Source organism: Mobula hypostoma, chromosome 5, assembly GCF_963921235.1.
Source record: "Mobula hypostoma chromosome 5, sMobHyp1.1, whole genome shotgun sequence".
In the NCBI taxonomy this organism is placed as follows: domain Eukaryota; kingdom Metazoa; phylum Chordata; class Chondrichthyes; order Myliobatiformes; family Myliobatidae; genus Mobula; species Mobula hypostoma.
In genome coordinates, this window is record NC_086101.1 from 96705629 (window position 1) to 96729636 (window position 24008).

A 24008-nucleotide genomic window follows, 5' to 3' on the forward strand; every position below is an offset into this window, starting at 1 on the left:
ACCACTCTGCTCCGTCTAGCGGAATTAGTCCTTACTCTTAATAATTTCTCCTTTGGCTCCTCCCACTTCCTCCAAACTAAAGGTGTAGCTATGGGCACTCGTATGGGTCCTAGCTATGCCTGCCTTTTTGTTGGCTTTGTGGAACAATCTATGTTCCGTACCTATTCTGGTATCTGTCCCCCCCTTTCCTTCGCTACATCGACGACTGCATTGGCGCTGCTTCCTGCACGCATGCTGAGCTCGTTGACTTTATTAACTTTGCCTCCAACTTTCACCCTGCCCTCAAGTTTACCTGGTCCATTTCCGACACCTCCCTCCCCTTTCTAGATCTCTCTGTCTCTGTCTCTGGAGACAGCTTATCCACTGATGTCTACTATAAGCCTACTGACTCTCACAGCTATCTAGACTATTCCTTTTCTCACCCTGTCACTTGCAAAAACGCCATCCCCTTCTTGCAATTCCTCCGTCTCTGCCGCATCTGCTCTCAGGATGAGGCTTTTCATTCTAGGACGAGGGAGATGTCTTCCTTTTTTAAAGAAAGGGGCTTCCCTTCCTCCACTATCAACTCTGCTCTTAAACGCATCTCCCCCATTTCATGTACATCTGCTCTCACTCATTCCTCCCGCCACCCCACTAGGAATAGGGTTCCTCTGGTCCTCACCTACCACCCCACCAGCCTCCGGGTCCAACATATTATTCTCCGTAACTTCCGCCACCTCCAACGGGATCCCACCACTAAGCACATCTTTCCCTCCCCCCCTCTCTCTGCATTCCGCAGGGATCGCTCCCTACGCGACTCCCTTGTCCATTCATCCCCCCCATCCCTCCCCACTGATCTCCCTCCTGGCACTTATCCGTGTAAGCGGAACAAGTGCTACACATGCCCTTACACTTCCTCCCTTACCACCATTCAGGGCCCCAAACAGTCTTTCCAGGTGAGGCAACACTTCACCTGTGAGTCGGCTGGGGTGATATACTGCGTCCGGTGCTCCCGATGTGGCCTTCTATATATTGGCGAGACCCGACGCAGACTGGGAGACCGTTTCACAGAAAACCTACGCTCTGTCCGCCAGAGAAAGCAGGATCTCCCAGTGGCCACACATTTTAATTCCACATCCCATTCCCATTCTGACATGTCTATCCATGGCCTCCTCTACTGTAAAGATGAAGCCACACTCAGGTTGGAGGAACAACACCTTATTTTCCGTCTGGGTAGCCTCCAACCTGATGGCATGAACATCGACTTCTCTAACTTCCGCTAATGCCCCACCTCCCACCTCGTACCCCATCTGTTACTTATTTTTATACACACATTCTTTCTCTCTCTCTCCTTTTTCTCCCTCTGTCCCTCTGAATATACCCCTTGCCCATCCTCTGGGTTCCCCCCCCCCCGTCTTTCTTCCCGGACCTCCTGTCCCATGATCCTCTCGTATCCCTTTTGCCTATCACCTGTCCAGCTCTTGGCTCCATCCCTCCCCCTCCTGTCTTCTCCTATCATTTTGGATCTCCCCCTCCCCCTCCAACTTTCAAATCCCTTACTCACTCTTCCTTCAGTTAGTCCTGACGAAGGGTTTTGGCCTGAAACGTTGACTGCACCTCTTCCTAGAGATGCTGCCTGGCCTGCTGCGTTCACCAGCAACTTTTATGTGTGTCACATAATCGGTAACCAGTAGAAATGGCACATGTATGTACAAACACACAAACAGATAAAACAGATAAACACACAAACACACACACACACACACACACACACACACACACACACACACACACCGAACAATGGAGATCACCAACATTTCATTCGGAGTCGCACTGATGATTGCTTGATGATGTTCCCTTGCTGGGTAACAAAGCGTCCGCAAGCTAACAAGCCAGCTCGGCGGGTCACTCAAAAACAACATTCTGCATTTTTATTGCTTTACCTTGTTCTACTTCAATGCACGTGTGATGATTTGATCTGTCTGAATCGTATGTCAGACAAGCTTTTCACTGTATTGCAGTACACATGGCAAGGATAAACCAACAGCAGTGATAATATTTTGTTATGGCCTTGTGCTTTAATTGTCTATATGTACTGCACTTTCTCTGTAACTTTCACTCTCTGTGTTCTGTTATTTCTTACTACCATCTCAATGTGTATATGTATGGATTGATCTGTCTGGGTGACATATATTCTAGAGTTTTTCAATGTACCCATGTGACATCCATAAATTAATTATCAATTACCAATTTCACTGCATTACTGCCATAATTTAACAAATTTCATGACGTGGTCAGTGATAATAAATCTGACTGTTATTCAATCAAAATATGTATGGCACAAGAATGAGCCTATTGCCCCATTCTGCTTATATGCACCAATCCCATTTGTCTGCATTAGGCCTGTGCTGTGCTTCTAATTTCCGATCCAAGTTCCTTTCAAGTATTGCAGTTATATCTGCTCCTACAACCTCCACTGTCAGCTTGTTCCAGGCAACCTCAGTCCTCCAAGTGAGAAACTCAGCACTCAGATCTGAATTTAAATATCTTTCCTCACCATAATCCTGTGCAATCTACACTCAGCGATCACTTTATCACAGACCACCTGTCACTAATAAAGTGGTCACTTGGAACATACGCCGCTGCTGTAGCCCATCCACTTCAAGTTTCAATGTGTTGTGTGTTCAGAGATTCTCCTCTGCACATCACTATTGTAACACATAGAAATTTGAGCTGACGTTACCATTCTGTCAGCTCGAATTGGTCTGGCCATTCTCCTCTGACCTTTCTCATGAGCAGGGAATTTTTGCCCACAGAACTGTCGCTCTCTTGATTTTTGTTTTGTCTTTTGCACCTTTCTCTGTAAACTCTAGGGACTGTTGTGTATGAAAATCTCAGGAGATCAGCAATTTCTGAGATACACAAACCACCCTGTCTGGCACTAACAATCATTCCATAGTCAAAGTTACTTAGATCAGATTTCTTCCTCATTCTGATGTTTGGCCTGAGCAACAAGTAAACTTCTTGACCATATTTGTATGTTTTTACACATTGAGTAGTTGCAACATGATTGGCTAATTAGGTATTTGGATTTACGAGCAGATGTATAGGTATACAAAATAAAGTAGCCACTGAGTGTAGTTTTAGATTCCTCTGTCATAGGATAAGATTTCGACTATCTCTCCTACATATGCCCCTTATAGTTTTATAAACCTATTTATCCTTAGGCTCCTATGTTCCATTGATTATAAACCCAGACAATCTAACCTACCCTTATATTTACAGCTCTACATTCCTATTGAATCTTCTCTGTGCTCTCTCTATCGCTAGCGCATCCATACAGAAAGTTTCAAAACAGAAGTACATCAGGTAGTACGAAGGCAAGAACAAGAACAGAATGCACAACTTTGTGCTAGAGTTAGAGAAAGTACGGTGCAAGCAGACAATGAGGTGCAAGGGTGATGATGAGCTAGATTGTTTGGTCAGGAGTTAGTCTTTATTGCACAAGAGTTCTGTTCAAGATAAAAGCAGGATAGAAGTTGTCCTTGAGCCTGGTGGGGTGTGTTTTCAGGCCTTTGCATCTTTTGATCTAGGTTTAGTGTGGTAACCTTTGATTATGTTCGTTGCATTTCTGAGACAGTAGAAAGTGTATACAGATTCCATGGAGGGAAGACTGGTTTAGTATAGGCGAGTGACAAAGCAGCTGATTATGTAAGTTCTAAGTTCAAAGTAAGTTTTATCATCGAAGTATGTATACCAGTTACAACCTTGAGAGTCATGTTTGTGCAGCACCCTCAGAAAACAGAGAAATACAATAGAATCCATGAAAAGCCACATAGAATAAAGACCAACAAACATCCAATGTACAAAAGAGAACAAATTGTGCAAATAATAAAAAAAGTAAACAAATAATACTGAGAGCATGAGCTGCAGAGTCTCCGAAAGTGAGTGTACAGGCTGTGGAGTTAGTTTGGCACTGAGGCGAATGAAACCATCCATGCTGGTCCAGGAACACGATGGTTGTAGAACAACAACTGTTCGTGAATCTGATGACATGGAACCCAAGACTCCTGTACCTCCCACCCAATGGTAGTGGTGAGAAGAGAAGGAGCTGGGTAAAATACTGCCAGATAGGTTGGGCTCTGGGGAGAACAAGTTACAGGGCTACAGGGAAATTAAGTAGCACTAATGGGATTGTTTCTCTAAAAGCCAGCATAAATCCAATGGGCCAAATGGATTCCTTCTGGATTGTTATAAGACAAGGTCTTTTTTGGCATAGCCATCTGGAATCTAGAGTGTGGCATCTGGAATAAGCATAAGGTCTATTTATTACCTCTCACCAAACATCTGTTTTCAAATAATTACTGAATATTGAGCAGACAATAGTTGAGTCCAGTGAGAACATGCATGCATTTAAAATCCTTCTATTAAGTAAAGATAATGATAAAAAAATAATCTAGTTTTCCAGCTAATCTCACTTGGTTGTTTTCTTAAAGTAAGACACCTGAAGCCAAAAAAGTGTTACCACATCCCTTAATTCAATTTCACTTGGCTGATTTATGATTTCCTCATAATGGTTTCTTTCAGTAAACCTGTAATAATGATTCTAACAGCTCTTCAGTTATGTGATCAGTGCAGCGAGGGAATAGAGACAATGTTAATTGTTCTTATTCAAAAATATAACCATATACTGATATAACAATTACAGCACGGAAACAGGCCATCTTGGCCCTTCTAGTCTGTGCCAAACTCTTACTCTCAGCTAGTCCCACCAACATGCACTCAACCCATAACTCTCCATTCGTTTCCCGTCCATATATCTATCCAATTTAACTTTAAATGACAACATCGAACCTGCCTCAACAACTTCTGCTGGAAGCTCGTTCCACACAGCTACCACTCTGAGTAAAGAAGTTCTCCCTCATGTTACCCCTAAACTTTTGCCATTTAACTCTCAACTCATGTCCTCTTGTTTGAATCTCCCCCACTCTCAATGGAAAAAGCCTATCCACATCAACTCTATCTATCCCCTTCATACTTTTAAATACCTTTATCAAGTCCCCCCTCAAACTTCTATGCTCCAAAGAATGAAGACCCAAATTGTTCAACCTTTCTCTGTAACTTAGGAGATGAAACTCAGGCAACATTCTAGTAAATCAATTTTGTACTCTCCCAATTTTATTGACATCTTTCCTATAATTCAGTGACCAGAACTGTACACAATACTCCAAATTTGTCCTTTCTAATGCCCTATACGATTTCAGCATTACATCCCAACTCCGATACTCAATGCTCTGATTTATAAAGGCCAGAATACCAAAAGCTTTCTTCACCACCCTATCCACATGGGATTCCACCTTCAGGGGGAACTATGCACCATTATTCCTAGATCCCTCTGTTCTACTGCATTCTTGAATGCCCTACCATTTATCATGTATGTCCTATTTTGATTAGTCCTACCAAAATGTAGCACCTCACATTTATCAGCATTAAACTCCATCTGCCATCTTTCAGCCCACTATTCTAAGTGGTCTAAATCTCTCTGCATGCTTTGAAAACCTACTTCATTATCTAAAACTGCACCTATCTTAGTATCATCTGGATACTTACGCATCCAATTTACCACCCCATTATCCAAAACATTCATATATATGACAAACAACATTGGACCCACTACAGATCCCTGAGGCACACCACTAGACACCGTCCTCCAATCTGACACACAGTTATCCACCACTATTCTCTGGCATCTCCCATCCAGCCACTGCTGAATTCATTTCACTATTTCGATATTAATACCTAACGATTGAACCTTCCTAACTAATCTTCAGTGTGGAACCTTGTAAAAGGCCTGACTGAAGTCCATATAGACAACATCCACCGCTTTACCCTCGTCAACTTTCCTAGTAACCTCATCAAAAAATTCAATAAGGTTTGTCAAACATGACCTTCCATGCACAAATCCATGTTGACTGTTCCTAATCAGACCCTGTCTGTCCAGATAATTATATATGCCATCTCTAAGGATACTTTCCATCAATTTACCCACCACTGACGTCAAACTCACAGGCTGACAATTGCCAGGTTTACTCTTAGAACCCTTTTTAAACAATGGAACAACATGAGCAGTATGCCAATCCTTTGGCATTATCCCCGTTTCTAACAACATTTGAAATATTTCTGTCAGAGCCCCTGCTATTTCCACACTAACTTCCCTCAAGGTCCTAGGGAATATCCTGTCTGGACCCGGAGACTTATCCACTTTTATATTCCTTAAAAGTGCCAGTACTTCCTCTTCTTTAATCATCATACTTTCCATAACTACCCTTCTTGTTTCCCTTATCTTACACAATTCAATATCCTTCTCCTTAGCGAATACCGAAGAAAAGAAATTGTTCAAAATCTCCCCCATCTCTTTTGGCTCCGTACCTAGCCATCCACTCTGATTCTCTAAGGGACCAGTTTTATCCCTCACTATCCTTTTGCTATTAACATAACTGTAGAAACCCTTTGGATTTATTTTCACCTTACTTGCCAAAGCAGCCTCATATTTTCTTCCAGCTTTTCCAATTTTTTTCTTAAGTTTCTTTTTACATTCTTTATATTCCTCGAGCACAACATTTACTCCAAGCTGCCTATATTTATTGTAGATCCCTCTCTTTTTCCGAACCAAGTTTCCAATATCCCTTGAAAACCATGGCTCTCTCAAACTTTTAATCTTTCCTTTCAACCTAACAGGAACATAAAGATCCTGTACCCTCAAAACTTCACCCTTAAATGACCTCCATTTCTCTATTGCATCCTTCCCATAAAACAAATTGTCCAATCCACTCCTTCTAAATCCTTTTGCATCTCCTCAAAGTTAGCCTTTCTCCAATCAAAAATCTCAACCCTGGGTCCAGTCCTATCCTTCTCCATAATTATATTGAAACTAATGGTATTGCGATCACTGAACCCGAAGTGCTCCCCAACACATACCTCCGTCACCTGACCTATCTCATTCCCTAACAGGAGATCCAACACTGCCCCTTCTCTAGTTGGTACCTCTATGTATTGCTGCAAATAACTATCTTGCACACATTTTACAAACTCCAAACCATCCAGCTCTTTTACAGAATGGGCTTCCCAGTCAATGTGTGGAAAATTAAAATGTCCCACTATCACAACCTTGTGCTTATTACAAATATCTGCTACTTCTTTACAAATTTGCTCTTCCAATTCTCGCTCCCCATTAGGTGGTCTATAATACACCCCTATAAGCGTTACTACACCTTTCCCATTCCTCTATTCCACCCAAATAGCCTCCCTAGACGAGTCCTCTAATCTATCCTGCCAAAGCACAACTATTATATTTTCCCTGACAAGCAATGCAACACCTCCCCCTCTTGCCCCTCTGATTCTATCACACCTGAAGCAACAAAATCCAGGAATATTTAGTTGCCAATCACACCCCTCCTGCAACCATGTTTCACTAATAGCTACAACATCATATTTCCAGGTATCAATCCATGCTCTAAGGTCATCCACCTTTCTTACAATGCTCCTAGCATTAAAATAGATGCATTTTAGAAACTCTCCACCTCTTACTCTGTGTTTATTCCTAATGGACCAAACAACTTTGTTATCTTTTTCTTCCTTCTCCCCTACATCTTCGGTCTGAGTGCTCCCATTCTCTGTCCCCTGCCTATCCTCCCTCACATACTGTCTACTAGCTTTCTCTATTTGTGAACTAACCTCCTCTCTCCTAGTCTCTTCAAATTGATTCCCACCCCCCAACCATTCTGGTTTAAAGTCTCCTCGGTAGCCTTCGCAAATCTCCCCGCCAGGATATTGGTCCCCCTAGGATTCAAGTGCAACCCGTCCTTTTTGTACAGGTCACTCCTGCGCCAAAAGAGGTCCCAATGATCCAACAACTTGAATCCCTGCCCCCTGCTCCAATCCCTCAGCCACGCTTTTATCCTCCACCTCATTCCATTCCTACTCTCACTGTCACATGGCACAGGCAGTAATCCCGAGATTACTACCTTTGCGCTCCTTCTTCTCAACTCCCTTCCTAACTCCCTATATTCTTCTTTCAGGACCTCTTCCCTTTTCCTACTTATGTCATTGGTACCAATATGTACCATGACCTCTGGCTCCTCACCCTCCCACTTCAGGGTATCTTGGACGTATCAGAAATATGACAAAACAAAAGACTGTACTCCTTTGAAGAATGAAACTAAACAAAAACATAGTGGTTGCTGAAGGAAAATGAGGACAGGCGAGATGATGTTTGGAGGTGATTTGTTTGCAGAATACTACATACAGCAGAACAGAAAAATTATTGTTGAAACTGATATTTCCAACAAAGTGTCTGACACATTTTAAACCAAATTTCTTCTGTATGAAACACCTCCAAAAGAACATTCTGAGAGGGAGCACTTACAGAGCAGAAGACAAGAGATACGGCAACATGGCCAAACTGCCACTTGAGTCTGACCCACCAATCAATAATATCAACTTCATTATTTTGTCTGATCCCCTTAATCTGTTTGTCCTGCAGTTTCTTACTTACACCAGCTCCAGCTAGTAACAGCACCCCATTAGAATGTTTGTTATTTTTAAATAGTTCCACATTTGCACTCCTCCTGATGATGCAATGAAAGGGTCTAACCCAGACTTAGAACACTCTGAAGACTCAGTACTCCTGGATATTCCTCGTTAAGGCTGGTTCTTCAGCTGTTAGGTTTGTGGAAACTTCTCTGTTTATTTCCTTTCACTTTCATCTCTCAACACCAAAAAGGCACTGAGAGAAATGAGACCATAAGGCAATGGAGCAGAATGAGGCCATTCAGCCCATCAAGTCTGTTCTGCCATTCCATCATGGCTGGTTTATTATCCACCTCAACCCCATGCTCTTGCCTTCTTCATGTAATCTTTGACATCTTAGCCAAAGATCTAGCAACCTCTGTTTTAAGCATACCCATGACTTGGCCTCCACAGCCATCTGTGGCAATGAATTCTATAGATTCACCACCCTCTCACTCAAGAAATTCCTCCTCATCTCGGTTCTAAAGGGGTGTCCTTGTATTCTAAGGCTCCGCCTTCATTTCTTAGACTGTCACATTATAGGAAACATCTCTCCACATCAACTCTATCTTGGCCTTTCAGTGTTTGACGGGTTTCAATGAGAAAATCTCCTCATTCTTCTAAACTCCAGTGAGTCACCAAATACTCCGCAAATGTTAATCCTTTAGTTCTTGAGATCATTATCATGAACCTCCTCTGGACCCTCTCCAATGTTAGCATATCCTTTCTTAGATAAGGGGTCCCAAAACTGCAAAGGACATTGATGTGACACATTAACCCCTCTCTCTGCAACTGGATCCTTAACATCCTGACCAACAGACTGCAATTAGTATGAATAGGCAGCAACACCTCTGCCACAATTATTCTAAACACTGGTGATCCACGGGGTTGCATCCTCAGCTCTCTAATCTATTCCTTGTACACTTATGATTGCGTGGCCAGATTCTGCACTAACTCCAGCTACAGGTTTATGGAATATATCACTGTATGGCTATATCTCAAATAATGATGAGTCAGAGCACAGGAAAGAAAGAGAGCTGAATGACATGATATCATAAGAATAACCTTTCTTTTAATATCAGTGTATCAAAAGAGTTGGTCGATGACTTCAAAAAGGTGGACGATGCATATAGTCCTGCCTAGATGTCATCAGCACTCTGTCCTGGTCCAACTGTGTCAATGGCATGGGCAAGAAACCTCACCAAAACCTCTGTTTCCTTGGGAGGCTAAAGAGATTTGGTAGGTTCCTGCCCAACCCTTATCAATTTTTATTGATGCACCCTAGAAAGCACCCTATCTGGTTTAGTGTGCAAATGCTCAGCACGTGACCACAATAACTGGCAGAGAGTTGTGGGCACGGCTCAACACATCCTGGAAACCAGCCTCCCCTCTTTAGAATCTATCTATACTTTTCATTGATTATGCTGGTGGCTTTATTCAGGCAAGGATGTCATCCACTGTAAACATTCTCTCTTCTGCCCTCTTCTATTGGGCAGAGGACAAAAAAGCCTGTGTAACCAACTTCAAGGACAGCTTCCAATTGGACTTTTGACCTTACAAATGATCTAAGTCTGATCTTGCACCTTACTGATGACCTGCACTGCACTTTTAAGGTATGCTAATACTTTATTCTGCACTCTGTTAATGATTTATCTTGCATTACTTAAATGCAACATGGTAATGAATTGATCTGCATAGATGACATGGATGACAAGTTCTTCATCATACTTGGTATCCGTGACAATAGAAAGCTAATTTACCAATTTATTTATCCACTATTTATGTTGCAAAACAAAATAACATGCCATTTGCATTTCTTTGCCATCAATTAAGTCCAATGGTTCTGAACTCTCTGCCGCAGAACAGTTATCAGAATGTGAAAAGTCACAGGAATATTGATTGACATATTGATTGAACTCACATATGGAAGTGATGTGGAAGACGGAACAGCTACAATGCTTCACATTTGTTGTTACTGTCCAGGGCTGAGTTTCCAATGCAATGAACTTTTGCAAAATACTTGGGACGGGTATAGTGACATAAACAATTGTACCCAAAGTTCTAGTCTTACCGGTCTTGCAGAATGGCCCATCGTATGCAGACGAAGTGCAGTTGCATGAATATCCATTATATTTCTCTATACATCTCCCTCCATTATGACACAGGTTGCCATAGCTGGTGCAGTGCCCAGGACAACCAGGTCTAACTCCAGGAGTCATTTTGGCTCGCTCTTCAAGATCGAGGTTCACCCCATTCAACTGTAAAGCCCGAATGCATCCAATGAACCCTCTCTGCCTTGAAGCTGTTCCTCCTGCAAATAAGATCATACAAATTAGAATTCTACTTCATGCTCCTTTTGCTTATTGAAAAAAATTAAAGGAAATCATATATTGGCATATGCATCATCTACCTAGATGATGAACACAACACATAAAAGCTGTGAATAAAAGAAAATCATATACCTTGAAGCAAAATCAAATCAATCCACACACAAAATGCAGGAGGAACACAGCAAGTCAGGTCGTATCCATGGAGAGGAAGAAGCAGTCAATATTTTGGATTGAGATCCTTCATCAGGACTTTTATTCATTGAGTCCTGATGAAGGATCTCAGACCAAAATGCTGACTGTGTCTTCCTCAACTGTGTATTCCTGTCTATAGACGCTGCCTGACTTTATTGAGTTCCTCCATCATTTTGTGTGTGTTACTCTGTATTTCCAGTATCTGCAGAATCTCTTGTACTTCTAAACCAATCCATCCTCCCAGATCTTTCCCCAGTATTCCATAAAAGATAAAAACAATACAGAAATACACGCACAATCTTTTACAACTTCTTCCCCTCCTCCATCAGATTTCAGAACAGTCAATGAACTAATCCATGAACACTGCCTCACTATTTTTGCATGACCTATTTAATGTAATTTAAATACATATATACATTTCTTATTGTTATTTATAGTATTTGTGATGTACTGCAATGTATTGCTGTCAGAAAATAACAAATTTCATGACATGCGCTCAGTGGCCACTTTATTAGGTACAGGAGTGGAACCTGGGGTGCTCTTCTGCTGCTGTAGCCCATCCACTTCAAGTTTCGACATGTTCTGCATTCAGAGATGCTCTTCTGTGCACCTCTGCATGGTTATTTGAATTACTGTCGCCTTCCTGTAAGCTTGAGCCAGTCCAGCTATTTTCCTCTGACCTCACATATTAACAAGGCATTTTCACCCATAGAACTCACTAGATGTTTTTATTTCTCACACCATCCTCTGTAAGCTCTAAAGACCTTTTTGCATGAGACCCTCAGGCAGTTTCAGAGATACTCAAAACATCCCATATAGCACCAACAAACATTCCGCAGTCAAAGACGCTTAGATTGCATTTCTTCCCTATTCTGATCTTAACTTCCCAAATTTATCCCCAATACTCTTGATCTCCAAGGCCTCTCATTTTCAGTCTTGAATGGTCTCTTGAATTGAACATTCACAGTCTCTGAATTTAAGGATTACAATGATTTATAAACATCTGAGTAAAGTTTACTATACTTCAGTCATCAATAGCCAGTCCTCTCTCCTGAGGCTCCCAGTTTTAGATGCTCTAGACAGTAAAGCAAAATTGCAACAGCTACCCCATTTAAGGCCTCCAAATATTTTAAGAATAGCTTTATTTGTCACGACATTGAAACATACAGTTAAATGCGTCACTGGTATCAAATCAAATCAGCAAGGTTCTTGCAGGGCAGCCCACAAGTATCATCACATTTTTTGTGCCAATTTAGCATGCCCATATCTCACTAACCTGAAACATATACCTTTGGAATGTGGGAATCTTCTGGAGAGGGTTCAGAGAAGATTCACAAGAATGATTCCAGGAGTGAGAGGGTTACCGTACGAGGAACGTCTGACAGCTCTTGGGCGGTATTCCCTGGAGTTCAGGAGAATGAGGGGGGATCTCATAGAAACATTCCGAATGTTAAAAGGTCTGAACAGATTAGATATGGCAAAGTTATTTCTCATGGTAGGGAGTCTAGGGCAAGACGGCATGACTTCAGGATTGAAGGATGTCCATTTAGAACAGAGATGTGGAGAAATTACTTTAGTCAGAGGGTGGTAAATCTGTGGAATTTGTTGCCACTAGCCACTGTGGAGGCCAAGTCATTGGGTGCATTTAAGGCAGAGATAGATAGGTTCTTGATTAGCCAGGACATCAAAGGGTATGAGGAGAAGGCAGGGGAGTGGTGATGACTGGAGGAATTGGATCAGCCCATGATTGAATGGCAGAGCAGACTCAAGGGGCTGAATGGCCTACTTCTGCTCCTATATCTTATGGTCTTACAGGAAGAAACCAGCGGACCCAGAGAAAACCTGCGTAGTCACAGGAAGAATGTACAAACTTCTTACAGCAGCGGGATCTTATAATCATACAGCCAGTGCTGTAAAGCATTGTGCTAATCGTGATGCTACCATTCTACCCCTGTACTTCTGAATGCAACTTAAATATAGAAATATACGTTTGTACAAGAAAAACTTGGAGTTTACAATATTTTCCTTTTGTGATGAAAATAGATGTATAGAAATTGTGTTAAAGGAATTTTGGATGAGTGAGTAGGCACACCTCCAGATTAAATAATTACTGATATTCAAGTCAAAGACCTTTTCCCATTAAATCATTGAATGAACTGACCATGGATGGGGATTTAATAGAAACATAGAAAACCTACAGCAGAATACAGGCCCTTCGGCCCGCAAAGTTGTGTTGATTATGTCCCTACCTTAGAAAATACTAGGGTTACCTATAGCCCTCTATTTTTCTAAGCTCCATGTACCTATCCAAAAGTCTCTTAAAAGACCCTATTGTATCCGCCTCCACCACCCCTGCCGGCAGCCCAATCCATGCACTCACCACTCCCTGTGTAAAAAACTTACACTGGACATCTCCTCTGCACCTACTCCCAAGCATGTTAAACCTGTGCCCTCTTGTGGCAGCCATTTCAGCCCTGGAAAAAAGCCTCTGAATATCCACACGATCAAAGCCTCTCATCATCTTATACACCTCTATCAGGTCACCTCTCAAACTCCGTCGCTCCAAGGAGAAAAGGCCAAATTCACTCAACCTGTTTTCATAAGGCATGCTCTCCAATCCAGACAACATCCTTGCAAACCTCCTCTGCACCCTTTCTATGGTTTCCACATCCTTCCTGTAGTGAGGCAACCAGAACTGAGCACAGTGCTCCAAGTGGGGTCTGACCAGGTTCCTATATAGTTGCAACATTACCTCTCGGCTCCTAAATTCAATTCAACGATTGATGAAAGCCAATACACCATATGTCTTCTTAACCACAGAGTCAACCTGCGCAGCTGCTTTGAGCGTCCTATGGACTCGGACCCCAAGATCCCTCTGATCGTCCACACTGCCAAGAGTCTTACTATATTCTGCCATCATATTTGACCTACCAAAAATGAACCACTTCACACTTATCTGCATTGAACTCCATCTGCTACTTCTCAGCCCAATTTTGCATCCTCTCAATGTCCCGCTGTAACCTCTGACAGCCCTCGACACTATCCACAACACCCCCAACCTTTGTGTCATCATCAAACTTATTAACCCATCCTTCCACTTCCTCATCCAGGTCATTTATAAAAATCATGAAGAGTTAGGGTCCCAGAACAGGTCCCTGAGGCACTCCACTGGTCACCGACCTCCATGCAGAATATGACCCGTCTACAACCACTCTTTGTCTTCTGTGGGCAAGCCAGTTCTGGATCCACAAAGTAATGTCCCCTTGGATCCCATGCCTCTTTACTTTCTCAATAAGCCTTGCATTATTACTTTTTCAATAATACTTAGGCCTTATATAGTATTGGTTAGTACTACTTGGAGTATTATGAGCAGTTTTGGCCCCCTTATCTAAGAAAGGGTATACTGGGATTGGAGACAGTCCAGAGGAGGTTCACGAGAAATATCCAGGAATGAAAGGGTTGTATGGCTCTGGACTGTACTCGCTGGAGTTTAAAACAATGGAAGGTGGGGGGGGGGAATCTCATTGAAACTTGTTGAATATCGAAAAGCCTCGATAGAGTGGACGTGGACAGATGGTTTCCTGTAGTGGGGACCATCTAGGACCAGAGGGCACAGCCTCAGAATAGAGGGATGTTCGTTTAGGAGGAACTTCTTTAGCCAGAGGGTGGGGTATCTGTGGAATCCATTGCTGCAGGTGGTTCTGGCGGCCAGGTCATTGGGTATACGTAAAGCAGAGATTGATATATTCTTGATTGGTAAGTCCGTCAATGGTTACAGGGAGAAGGCAAGAGAAAGGGATTGAAAGTGGTTATAAATCAGCCATGTGGGAATGGTGAAGTATCCTTCTCCAATGTCTTATGACCAATGAACTAGTGACCAGAGCTCTGGATTAATGATCCAGTGATGTGAGCGGAGATCTAAGCCCATGTGTCTAGACCCACAAATGGTGTCCAGATAAAGGGTCTTGACACGAAATGCTGCCTGTCCATTCCTCTTCATAGATGATGCTTAACTGACTGCAGCACACTAGCATTTTCGTTTGTTGCCACAGCTGGTGTGACTGAAATCTAATTCCGAAGTGAAATGAACTTGCAAGCTTCAATACACTATAAGACATTATAACTATGAGAGGATCCTCACCATGCAGGATAAAGTTCACCAGCACCTTCTGAAGCACAGTAGAGATTGTTAGATATTGCAGATTGTTAGATATTACAGTGAATCAGAATCAGAATCAGAATCAGGTTTACTATCACTGGCTTATGTTGTGAAAGCTACATACATCAAAGTTGCTGGTGAACGCAGCAGGCCAAGCAGCATCTGTAGGAAGAGGTGCAGTCGACGTTTCAGGCCGAGACCCTTCGTCAGGACTAACCTGTTGTTTTGTGGCAGCAGTACAGTGCAATACATAGAAAAACCATAATTGCAATAAGCAATATATCAATTAAAAAGCAAATAAGTAGTGCAAGAAGAGAGCAAAGATAGTGAAGCAGTGTTGATGGGTTTATTGTCTGTTCAGGTATCTGATGATGGAGGGGAGAAGCTGTTCCTAATATCAAATAACTTATTCATACAGTGAAATAGGGCAAAGTAGTGTCAAGTCCATTATGGAACCACTTTTATCTGCACAATTTCAGAAGAAGGCTAAATTGTCTGTGTTGCAAATAAAAAAAAATTAAAAATGTTTTCCCTTTTGCAGCTGAAATTATTTACTGGAGTTCAGATCAGGGTAATCTTTGAAATGGATTGATATGTATAAGAGAATAGGCCTTCCCATGTAGGCTAATTATGGAGAGCTTCAGACAATAAGCACAGAGATCAAAGAGGAGTTCTTTTTCTGTTAGCCCTGATGACTGATGTCATTAATTTGTATCAGTGTCCTTTCACCATTCATTAAATAATGTTGGTATCTTCAATGTTTAGCTTTCTGTGGTACTGGGGATATTAAACTTTATTTTAATTTTTATTTCTGTTTTTTGCATTGCTTATTTAACATAACTATTTAATAGACATATATATATTTAATGTAACTCAGTTTTTTCTCTCTATATTGATGGTTTATTTCATTGTACTGCTGCTATAAAGCTAACAAATTTCACAGCATATGCCAGTGATATTAAACCTAATTTTGATTTTGAAACTCTCAAGACGTGGATAAATTGCCAAGTGAGCATTACCGGGTTGCAGAATTCAGACAGAAAACACAGTACAGTGGCATAATTAGCAAGTTGCCATCTCACAGCTCCAGTGACCTAGGTTCAATGCTGACATTGGGTACTGCCAGTGCCAAAACAGCACATTCACCATGCGAGTGTGAGGCTTTCTTCCCGGCACTCCTGGAGGCCTACTGAGTCCAACCTAAAGCAATGAGACCCCAGGCTCAATTGTTCCCCTTTCAGGATGCAGAGACGGAGAGACTCATTGCAGTATCTGTTGGATCCTACTGCTTAATTCTTAGATTAAGCCATTTAATTTTTTTTATTTGCAGTTTAACAATTAATTAACTGCTTGTATTTTATAGAATTACTTATATACAAGTAACTGCCTAGTATGTTTCCTTGTGGTCACAGTATGTATATGTAGTTGTTCAGTGTACTCACCTAGTGGTTATACTGGTATGATTCTGGAAGTTTCTCTGGTGCTACATTATTTGAATATTTGAGTAAGAGCTTTCTCACTGGTTGACTCTTATTTAGAAATTTGAATGGAATTTTTCTTATTTATGGGTATAAAAAGAGCTGACAACAAGACCAAAGCTATCTTAGTGTCTTAGTTCTGTTGTCTCTCACTTCACTAGTAGACCTCTATCACTGGTTGTTTCAATTTCTCCTTGTTCTATTAATGCTTAACAAAATGATCATGAAACAAGTTTTGTGCCTCTTTCCTGACCTTTGAAAGAACCTTGGATTAAAACATCAGAATCCAACAAACCTTAGTCCTGGCATATGAAGGATTCTTATTGTGTAAACTACTCATCTTTATTTACCACAGTGAGAGTAATTACAATTATTATGCATGCAATAACCTCATAAAACTCACAGACCATTAGGGATGAGACACTTTTTTTGGCAAGGCTAATAATGGAGCATCACAGGTCATGCTGTGAGCTGTGTCATTTTCAGAGATAAAGAGATTAGCTTTATTTGTCCCGTGTTCATTAAAACATTGAAACATATGGTGAAATATATCAGTTGTGGCAAATCAAATCAGCCAGCATAGTATGCGCACAACTCAGTAACCATATCTGTATGTCTTTGGATTGTGGGAGGAATCTGGAGCACCCGGAGGAAACCCACGCGATCATGGGGAGAACGTACAAATGTCTTGCAGACAGTGGCAGGAGCTCAACTCTAAACAGCATTGCCACAAGAAAGCAGAATCTATCATCAAGGACCCCCATCATCTTCCTCATGCTCTCTTCTCACTTCTACTATCAGGAAGGAGGTACAGGAGCTTTACTTCGACACCACCAGGATTAGGAGCAGTTATTCCCTTTCAACAATCAGGCCCCTGAATTAGTGTGGCTAACTTCATTCATCTCAGCACTAAACGGATCACTGAACACAACATATGGACTTACTTTCAAAGATTCTGTTATTCATGTTCTCAGTATTATTTATCCATGTATGTAAGTATTTATTTATTATTTGTTTTTATGTATTTGTATTTGTCTTCTTTTGCACATTGTTTGTTTGTCAGTCTTTGTGTGTTTTTGTTGATTCTATTGTATTTCTTTGTTCTACTATGAATGCCAGCAAGGAAATGCATCACAAAAGTATTTAGTATTTTTAATATAGTTAATATTTTTTACATTGTGCCAGATAAAAATAGGAGTACTCCCACTAGGTGGTGCTTCTCTCCTTCGACTGAATCCAAACCAAGAAATTCTGAAAGAAGACCTTAAGTAATAAAAAGGATTTTTCAGAAACATACAAAATTCAAAAGACATATAAAGGCAGTTTGTGCTTTGAAAAAGGCAGAACTAAGTCACCCAATTGTTATGAACTAATCTATTTTAGTGACAATGATTTGGACTAAATGTTCTAACCCAACCCAAGTAGTGCCTTAAGATTATTGATATATCCAGGAAAGCAGATAGGACCTCATTCTAACTTACAAGAGTACAGTACAAGGCAGACTTGCTTCCCACAGTGTTGTGTTTAGCTAAATAAACCAATGACTCCTAATTAAGCTAACAGCTATAGATATCTCCATCTCCCACCCCCCATCATCACCACATTCTACAGAGGTTGTATTGAGAGCATCCTGAGCAGCTGCTTCACTGCCTGGTTCAGAAATTGCACCATCTCAGATCACAAGACCCTGTAGCGGATAGTGAGGGCAGCCGAGAAGATCATCGAGGTCTCTGTTTCCGCCATTACAGACATCTACACCACATGCTGCATCCGTAAAGCAAACAACATTATGAAGGACCCCATGTACCCCTCATACAAACTCTTCTCCCTCCTGCCACCTGGCAAAAAGTATCAAAGCATTCGGGCTCTCACGACGAGACTATGTAGCAGTTTCTTTCCCCAAGCCATCAGACTCCTCAACACCCAGAGCCTGGACTGACCCCAACCTACTGGCCTCTACTGTGCATATTGTCTTGTTTATTATTTATGGTAATGCCTGCACTGTTTTGTGCACTTTATACAGTCCTGGGTAGGTCTGTAGTCTAGTGTAGTTTTTGTGTTGTTTCATGTAGCACCACGGTCCTGAAAAACGTTGTCTCGTTTTTACTGTGTACTGTACCAGCAGTTATGGTCAAAATGACAATAAAAAGTGACTTGATACAATCCAGCCCATCATGGGTAATGCGCCCCCCCCCACCATTGAGCACATCTACATGGAGCGCTGTCGCAGGACAGCAGCGCCCATCATCAACCCCCACAACCCAGCCATGCTCTCTCCTCACTGTTGCCATCAGAAAGAAGGTACAGGAGCCTCAGGACCGATATCTTCATGTTCAGGAACAGTTATTACCCCTCAGTCATTAAGCTCTTGTACCAAAGGGGATAACTTCTCTTACCCCAACAACGAAATGTTCTCACAACCAATGGATTTACATTCAAGGGCTCTTCATCTCATGTTCTTGATATATTTTATTTTTTTCTCATTTTCTATTTGCAGCTTTCTGTCTCTTGCGCATATATGTATTTGGATAATAAATTTACTTTGAACTTGAGCTGTATATTAAACATATCCCACCTCTGCATATCATGTGATTATGTAAGTCTATGAAATGTTTCTGTGCTAAGTTCCCCTATCATCATTCCAGGCAGTGCACTCCATGCTGTGTGTAAAAAAATAACTTGCCTCACACATAGAACATAGGACAGTACTGCACATTACAGGCCAGTCAACCCATAATGTTCTACTGATCTTTTAAGCTACTCTTCCAACAGCACCAATCACCCATTTCACTAATCCTACATTAATCTCAATTTTTATTTTCCCCACATTCACATCATCTCCCCTCAAATCTTCCATTCACCTGTGCAATCTGGGAATTTTACAGTAACCAAGTAACCTCTTCTTCAATTCTCCACCTTGGTCTCTTACCTCTTCTATCACTTTCCCCTGGTGCCCCCCTCCTCATTCACTTTCTCCCACTGTCCACTCTCCTGGCCTCTCAGAATTCTACTTCTCCAGCCCTTTGTCTTTTCAACCTATCACCTCCCAGCTTCTTACTTCATCTCTCCTCCCCACCCACCTGGTTTCACCCATCACCTTCTAGCCTATCTTCCTTCCCCTCCCTGAATATCCTTATTCTGGCATCTTCCCCCTTCTTTTCCAGACTTGTTGAAGGATCGTGGCACGATACATCGACTGTTAATTTATTCCATAGATGCTACCTGACCTGCTGAGTTTCTCCAGCATTTTGTTCCTGTTGCTCTGGATTCCCAGCATCTGCAGAGTCGCTTGTGTTTATAACCTATCAATCTATTTGCCTGAGGATTGTGGGAGGAAAGACGAGCATCCAGAGGAAACTCAGGTGGTCACAGGGAGAATGTGCCAACTCCAGGCAGACAGCACTCAAGATAAGAACAGAGCTTGATTTCCTGGTATTGCAAGATAGTGTCTCTTCTAACTGCTGCACTGAACTGACCCTACTGTGTGCCTTTGAATTGAGTCAGGTTATTTTGTGATTGATTTGATAGCATTCTGTAATACTCACACCCAGCCTTCACTTCACTCCACACTTTCCACCAACTATCTTATCCTATAATACAGGCAAATTGACACACTTCAGTTAACAATAGGACTTAGATCAACTTAACTGGCTACAACTCTTATAAATGTCCTCTTATGCTGAAAAATAATTCTCAGCTCCAAGGGAGATAGTACTCTGTTCAGGAAGATGCACTGTGATTAAATATTGCAGGATTTTACTGAGGCAGTGAGGTGTATGCACAGTATCCATGGAGGGGAGGCTGGTTTCCAAGATGTGCTGAGCTGGGCCCACAACACTCTGCTATTTCTTGCAGCCACATGCAGAGCAGTTGGCATAACAAGCCGTTATGGATCCAGACAGGATGCCTTCTAAGGTGCAGCGATAAAAATCGGGAAGAGTGCATCTCTTACAAATTTAGCATTTCAGTTGCTGCATTGGAATTTTCAGGAGTCTGATATGATTATATTTTTGATTTTTGACAGATTATGCTACAATCTTATTTTCTATAGCTTGGAGAGTCTAATACCCTCTAAAGGGTCTAAGGGTATTTCCTTTAAATCATCAAAACAGTCAAAAGCAAAGTAAGTAAGTCCTTTAACACAAAGCAGTTGATGACACTCAACTAGTAATTATAAAGACCGAACAGTAGATCATTTGGTTTATTATGTAGAAAGGTACATGAAGTCAATTTCAGAGATGGAATTAGCAAAACACTGAGGGGCCAAATATCTTTCACTGTGTTGTTTATTTCTGTTCCACTACAAATTTGTGAGTGGATTTTCATCACTGCATTATATCATTATAGTCCATGAGGCATTTTTACTTAGATGAATGGATAAAATATTTAGAATCTCAGCCTGACCCTCAGCAATCACAAATAAATCATAAATAAACATGAATGAGCTTCATTTTATTTGGAGATACAGCATAGTAATGGAGCCTTCCAGCCCAATGAGCCCATGTCAACTACTTACCCCCAAGTAAGTAATTAACCTAATAACCTGAACATCTTTGGAATGTAGCAGGAAATCACATTAGGAATGGCACAGTCATGTTATGATTAACATAACACTATCACTGCACCAGTGATCCAAGTTCAATTTCACTGCTATCTGTAAGGAGTTAGCACGTCCTCCTCATTACCACATTGGTTTCCCCTAGGTGCTCTGATTTCCTCCCACATTCCGAAGACATATGGGTTAGTAGGTCACATGGGTGTAATTGGGCAGATTAAGCTGGTTGAGTTGGAAGGGCCTAATACCATGCTGTATCTCTAAATACAATCAATACAACTGGAGCTCCCAGAGAAAAGCCACACAGTTACGGGGAGAACCTGTCATTGGAAGTCGTGTTCACATCCTAACTAGATGTATAATTGGAAGTGTAGTTTTAGGCAGGCACTAAGGAAGAATGGAAAACGATCGCCAATATCAGAGAGACTTGCTGAAAGAACAAACTGTGATTCCACCAACTTGACAATTCAAAAGCTACATCGCTTTATTTAAATGTCAAACACTGACTGTGCAATGCATGCTATTCTCTATTAAACCCATTCTATAGATACACATACACATAAGATTTTTAGGGGATGAGGGTGCCACTGACAAAGTTGGCAAGCTTTTCCCATCTCGGTATTCCCTTGATCTGAGTGACTTGCTAATCACTGGTATTCCGCTGGGTCTGGATTTATATCCTGGGTAGGTCAAACCCATCTACTTCTCAAACATGAATCCAGACAGATTTTTACAGTCGTCCAGCCATGCCACACTAGAGTAGCGGTTAGCACGTCGCTTAACAGTGCCAGAGATCACTTATCAGCATTCAATTCCTACTGCTATCTGTAAATCGTTTGTATGTTCACCCCTTGATTGCATGGTTTCCTGTGGGTGCTCTTGTTTCCTTCCACAATCCGAAGGCGTACGGGTCAGTTAGTGAATTATGTTGGTGCCCGTCGTGTGTCGACACGTGAGGGCTACCCAGCACAATTCTCTCTGATTTAATCTTCCATTTCAGTGTCTTTACTAATATTCAGCAGATACCCTTGGAATGTCATATCATGTTCATCTTTATCATAAAGTGATAGTGATCCTTGATTTAATTGAATTCTGTACAATATATAAAAACACAGCTTGTTATCTGACGGGCAATACATATCTCATATCCAACTACGATTTTCTGTCTCGGTCTCCAGCAAAATACAACTTCTTTTAATATATAGTCCAAGCGTCTCTGGGTCTCACACTGTAATTTTATTTATTTTTATGTTACTTAGAGATACAGCGGTCAACGACCCCAATCTAATCACAGGACAACTCTGATGACAAATTAACATATCCAGCATGTTTTTTGGCTGTGGGATGAAACCAGAGCACCCAGAGAAAACCCATGCATTCCACGGGGAAGAGGTACAGAAACTCGTTGCAGAGGATACCAATATTGAACTCCAAGCTGTAATAATGTTGTGCTATCGGCTACGCTACCGTGGTGCCCTGTGGACCCATACACAACATTAGAAAATATTTCTTCAGCCCTCATCGTTGCTGCTAGGATCCAAGAAATAGCCTTTCCACCTGACTTTTCACATTCATTGTGAGATTTGGCAAATTAGTATATTGGTAACTTGGGTTATTATTGCTACACATACTGAGGTACAGAGAAAAACTTGTCTTGTACATCATTCATACAAATCAAGTTATTACAACAGTTCATTGAACTGTTAATAGCAGAGTGCAGAATAAAGTGTTACAGAGAAAGTACACTGCAAGCAAGAATATAGCAAGGTAGAGATTGAGATCAAGAGTCTATCTTACTATTCTACAGAAACATTCAATAGTCTTATCTTGTAAGGACAGAAGCTGACCTGCAGCCTGATGGTACATACTTTCAGACATTTGTCTCTTCTGCCTAACTGGAGGGAGGAGATGAGAGAATGACTGTTGATCTTGATTATGAGGGCTGCCCTACTAAGACCATGAGAAATATAGACAGAGCCCATAAAGGGGACTCTGGCTTCACTGATATGCTGAGCTATACGCACAAGTCTCTGCAGATTTTTGCAATGACAGGCAGAGCAGTTACCACACCAAGTTGTGAGGAATCCAGATAAGATGCTTTCTATGGTGCATCAACAAACATCGGTGTAGGTCAAATGGGACATGCCAAGTTTCTTCAGCATCCTGAGGAAGTAGAGGCTTTAGTGAAATTTTCTTAGTTGTAATATCAATGAGAATGGACCAGAAATGGCTATTGGTGATGTTCACTCGAAGGAACTGGATACCCTTAACCCTCTTGATCAACACCGTTGATGTAGAGAGGAGCATGTGCAATGGCTCCCCCTTGCTGAAGCCAGCGACCAGCTCTTCTGGTTTGGTAATACTAATTGATGTCATGAGACTCTTGGGTCTCTATCACCTTCTTGCACTCTGTCATTGTTAGAGATACGGCCCACTACAGTGAAATCTGCAAGCTCTAAACCTTGTTTGTAAGTCTACTCCTGATATCACTTTTCTGCATGTGAATTTCCCTCTCTTGGTTTTCTAAGCTCTATGTGTGAAGAAACTGGAGCAAACAGGGGAAAACCAAGCTGTCTCGGGGAAAACATGAAAACTCCTTACAGACATTGGCAGGAAATGAACCATAATCAGTGATCGTTGGCGTTGTAATAGAATTATGCTAACCACTATACTACCCTGCCGCTAGTTGCCAGTGGTGCTGCCATGTTTTTGATCCCTTCATTCTATCCCTTCTGTTATTGTTATGT

General features: G+C 41.5%; 1 protein-coding gene across 3 annotated transcripts in view; it reads right to left on the reverse strand.

Moving 5' to 3' along the window:
• Nucleotides 1–24008, reverse strand: part of LOC134346869 (contactin-associated protein-like 5) — a 1934616-nt gene that overhangs the window by 331887 nt on the left and 1578721 nt on the right. For all 3 annotated transcript variants that reach the window (XM_063048675.1, XM_063048674.1, XM_063048673.1), the window contains one exon: nt 10619–10858. In XM_063048675.1, the coding sequence (XP_062904745.1) occupies nt 10619–10858 (240 nt within the window). The remainder of the gene's footprint in view (nt 1–10618; nt 10859–24008) is intronic.